Below are 4,915 nucleotides of genomic sequence, written 5' to 3'. Positions count from 1 at the left end.
ACAGTGCATCTGGCTGACTCTACTGTATATGGATGACTGCCCCACTCTATATTCAAGCTACACTATAAACACCTGACTATTATTCCATAATGGTTGTCATGACATAGTGAAAGTGTGCCATCCTTCACAGAATTCTTACCTATCACTGCAGTGGAGGGTCGGTTAAGAAAATGATTGGGTAGAACTAGTGTTGAAGAAGTAGTGTGTTCAGAGAAGATGTAAGCAGATGCAATCACTCCACTTTGCTCCCCAATATTTCATATTTTCCAATATTTGCTGACTCAATATTTCACCACTATTGGTCGAAATTGTATAAAGAATAAAATAAAAATAAGGGCTAAACTCTAATTCAGTTTACAGCTAATACAGCTATAGTTACAGCTAATTCAGTGTTATCTGGTGTTCGCCTACAAAAAGGATCCAAAGCTGCCATCTTTGCCCATATAAGAAGATCCGGGAGTTAAGTTAGCTCTGGGATAGCAAAGATCAAAGTGTGCCGTCTTCACCTACCAAAGATCACAGTATCCACTAGACGGCAGTGGACAAAACTGTGTAGCAAAAAACTTCTAATTTTCCAATGTCATTATCCCCAGTTTAACAGATGCGATAATTGAAAATCCCCATGTTATTTTCCCATAGAAAAAATCTCAAGATACCGGATCTCCTTATTTGGGCAAAGATAGTGGCTTTTTTGTAGGCAAACTTCAGAGGTCTATTGAAGTGTCCAAGTGTCCTCACTGGTAAGGTGTAAGGAAAGGGATAAGCTCCTCCCAGACATCCTGATGGAAGAAACAAGGCACTGGGCACAGCTAGGCAGGGAACTCCACTACGAACTTAGGTGCCAGTGTTGTGCATGCATGGCCCTAACTGTTTAGGCTACATAAAAGGAAACACAGAAGTTTCATACCATTTATTAATGTTTTTTATTGAGATATAATCTGGATTCTCAAAAAAATAAATAAACACTGTGCAAACCAATATATCAAACCAATAAAATATTATACAGTACACAAATACAAATACTTCACTTGATATACATGAACAAACTTTTCCAAGTACGAGGAACATACCATAATGAATGACATAAATAGCTAGTCTTAGCTTACAGTCTTACAGTTTACATGGCATTGGAATGCTTAAGGTAGGATTTCAATTGCACATCACGTTATATATACATAGAGACATTTACACAGACAAAAGATAATCAAATAAGCAATGATGCCCTCTAGTAAGACCTGGAGGGTTGCAAGATTGAGGTAAGAAGAACATTTCAAATAGATTTCACAGAATGCTTACTCTCAAAGCACATGGATAGAAATGAATCACACAAATGTACACAACGCTTTACATTATTTTGTATAGGCTATTATAGGAAGTTATGTTATGGCATAAAGATGGCGAACAGTGTCTGTACAAAACAGTCAAAAATAATTGCAGTATTCATTTTATTTTATGTCATTTCAGCAAAATGTCAAGGATACATAGTCTGTATATTCATTCAATTTCTCATAAAAAAAAACTGGTTCCTTGTGTGTGTGAGGGGGGGGGGGGGGGGGGGGTTGGACAACGACTATCAAACTATTAAAATGTGCTAAAATAAATTTGAATGTATGTTATGCCTGAATGTACTGCGATGGGTGTGACCTGTTCCCATGATCATTCACAGTGAATGGGTTTTCCTGTGTGCTCTCTACATGCCTTTTCTAGCAATACACCACAAAAGAGAAGATAAACTGATTGATTTCATACTACCTGGCCATTTATAATTTAGTCCTGGATGCTTACAGTGAATCAGGATGTTACAAAAACAGATCTAACACAGAAAGCAACATATGTTTAGTCTATTGTAATCAATTCAGAAAAACCAGTACATCTCAGAATTCTGTAATGTCACCTCTCTTATCACTTGATGTAGTCATTTCATTAAAAGTAATCTCATCCTACTAATCTGACACAGTCATTATCATTTCATGTTTCACAGGCACATGCAGCCATTTTGTAATCTCGCTTACATTTAGGGAAACTAGACTAGGGTGACCAGACGTCCCCGGTTTCAGGGGACAGTCCCCGGTAAAATACAGAAAAACTACCTACAGTAATTTCCTGTGTATTGGCTGCATTGTGTATAAGCCACATGACAGTGTTTTATGCAAGTTAAAAGAAACAAAACTATATAATACCATATTACAGTAACTGGCCCCATGTATTAACCTCATAGCTGAAGAAATTTAGCAAAATCAATGTATAAGCTAACGGCTAACAGTCGGGAAATAATGGTATGTCTTTTTTGATGTTTTCTGTTTTATGATGATCAGATTGATAGTCAAACTGAAAATGTCATTTTTGGGATTATGTCCCCGTTTTTGGACTCAGATATCTGGTCACCTTAAACTAGACTCCAGTCTCATTTAAAGTGAAAAGAGATAATAGTGAATGTAAAACTTGGTCAACATAAGGAGCAAATGTCAGCGAAGCCATAAGGAACAGAAAGAGTGATCTAATGTCCACTAAAGATAATGTCAGCTAAGCCATAAGGTACAAAAAAGTGGTCTAATGTACACTGAAGATGATGGTGGGGAGGTTCCCATAATGACTTATGTGAGTCACATGACTAAGACTGGTGTGTTTTGAGGTCACATAATAAGACAAACGTGGTTTAAGATCACATTACCGTATTCATGTCAAATGATTTTCTAAGAAAAGACATCATGTTGAATATCTTATCAGGCACTTTGATCCACCACAGCAGGTGTAAAAGGGTGGGATGGGGTGGGGAGGGTTGCTTTTGGACATTTAAGACAGACTGTCAACTAAGAAACCCATCATCATCTAAGCTCCACACAGCTGGTTCTCTATGGGTGTCTCATGCTTGCAGTTCTGGCCAAGTGACTTGTCATTTTACTGATCTATGTCATTTTCCTTCAATGCACGCCCACATCTTCTTGCCAAATGGGCTTACATCTGCATGGACTCTCTCAACTGTGACAAGCATCTACACGGTTTCAGATTTTTTCATATCAGATAAATAAATATAACAAACTTACACCCACATTGTCTTCTGCAGAAACATATTCAGAAGCTTGTACAGGCACAGAAAAACAACCTCACAGCAGGTTTGATAATCTAGGAAACACACACTAGAATCATCACAGGAAACAGGAAAACCCACTCTAAGCTGTGCTGTCGACAATTCTGCTCATCTCAAGTCTTTGGTTTCAGTTTAAGATTATAGATAGAGCATTGTGGAGTGCTATGGAGAAGATGGTGGGCCTACTGAGAGGGAAAAATGTAGGGGTGCTGCCAATTATATAGCAGTCATTAATTAACTCTATACTATTACAACCATTTGAGATTCTTACTAGCCTGCAGTCACATATAAGGTGTGTGTGTGTGTGTGTGTGGAGGAGGGGTGTCATATGTTAAGGATTCCCTGCTATGGTTAAAGTAGGCTGTTTTATGTTCTCAGATTCATTTAGAAATGTCTGACTTGGACTGAAACGCCAACTGAGGAATTTATTGGTTGTGTGCACCTATATGCTATGGCTTATACAGACTGAAGCAAGGCGAGATTGCTAAAGCAAAAAAATTGTAGAGCTTTTGATGAATCTTTTTAAAGCTGAAGCTCAAATAGCAGCTCATGTGGGAATGGCTATGAACCTAGTTCTGTTGGATCAGATGATCAATTTCAGCGCCACTTCTCAGTGTTTTTTACAGAATAATTTCAAATTAATCAGAAAACCCAGACAATGCCGCATTTTACGGTTGTTCCCCTAATTGTGTCATTCTGATTGGATGCTCCCCTAATTGTGTCACCCTAATTGGTTACTCCCTTAATTGTGTCACCCTGATTGGTTGCTCCGCTAATTGTGTCACCCTGATTGGTTGCTCCCCTGATGGTGGTTCTGACTGGATCTATGCTATGTCTGTTTGTTGTATGTGCACTGTGTTTTTTTGTTTTGTTTTGTTTTTTCAGAAGAGATTTGCCAGTGACATTTCAAGCGCATCTCATAAATCAATTTGTCTCAGCTGCAATCTGCCAATGAGGTCATTAAATAATTAAATATAAACCAAAAAAAACACACACACAAGTACTGGGGGAACAACATAGACATTGTTTAACAGTCATTGGATATCGAGTTTAGATTGAGGCCGGCAGGCGGCCAATCACACGGCACAGCCACATACCCAATCACAAGAGAGAAAACATGACTAGTTTCTATGGATTTATTTCTTGACAGCTTGGTTGGCACGTCCACAGATTTTTCCAGCAGTGAGCTTGCCGATTGTTTGCTGTGCTGCCTACCTCCTTTTTGATTGGAGCGACTCAAACCACAAGCCAGTGTTGGAGCTGCATAAAGTCAGTGTGTCATAAGTCATAAGTGATTTATTTTTGTCATCATTTAGGATAGCATTGGTTATGGTAACATAAGAAGGAATCCTGACACCATCTTGATGAATCCATTCCAAATCTGAACCCCAACACTTCCCAACCTAACTCAGACTACCAGAGCCTGAACCCCAATACTAACCAACCTGATGCAGACCAACAGAGCCTGAATCCCAACACTACCCAACCTGATGTAGCTTACCAGACTCTGAACCCCACCACCCAACCTGATGCACTTTACCAGAGCCTAAATCCCAACACTACCCAACCTGATGCACTTTACCAAAGCCTGAACCCCAACACTACCCAACCTGATGCACTTTACCAGAGCCTGAACCCCAACACTACCCAACCTGATACACTTTACCAGAGCCTGAACCCCAACACTACCCAACCTGATGCACTTTACCAGAGCCTGAACCCCAACACTACCCAATCTGATGCAGACCAGCCTAAATCCCAACACCACCAAACCTCATGCACTTTGCCAGAGCCTGAACCCCAACACCACCCAACCTGATGCAGACC

General features: G+C 39.6%; 1 protein-coding gene across 1 annotated transcript in view; it reads right to left on the bottom strand.

Annotated features, from left to right (window-relative positions):
- Nucleotides 1-4,324: 4,324 nt before the first annotated feature.
- Nucleotides 4,325-4,915, bottom strand: part of slc6a3 (solute carrier family 6 member 3) — an 18,697-nt gene continuing 18,106 nt past the window's right edge. The window contains exon 14 of the mRNA XM_062537636.1: nucleotides 4,325-4,348. Within this exon, the coding sequence (XP_062393620.1) occupies nucleotides 4,325-4,348 (24 nt within the window). The remainder of the gene's footprint in view (nucleotides 4,349-4,915) is intronic.

This window comes from Sardina pilchardus, chromosome 6 (genome assembly GCF_963854185.1).
Source record: "Sardina pilchardus chromosome 6, fSarPil1.1, whole genome shotgun sequence".
In the NCBI taxonomy this organism is placed as follows: domain Eukaryota; kingdom Metazoa; phylum Chordata; class Actinopteri; order Clupeiformes; family Clupeidae; genus Sardina; species Sardina pilchardus.
Note: the sequence above shows the minus strand (reverse complement) of the source record. Positions and strands in the feature narration are given on the sequence as shown.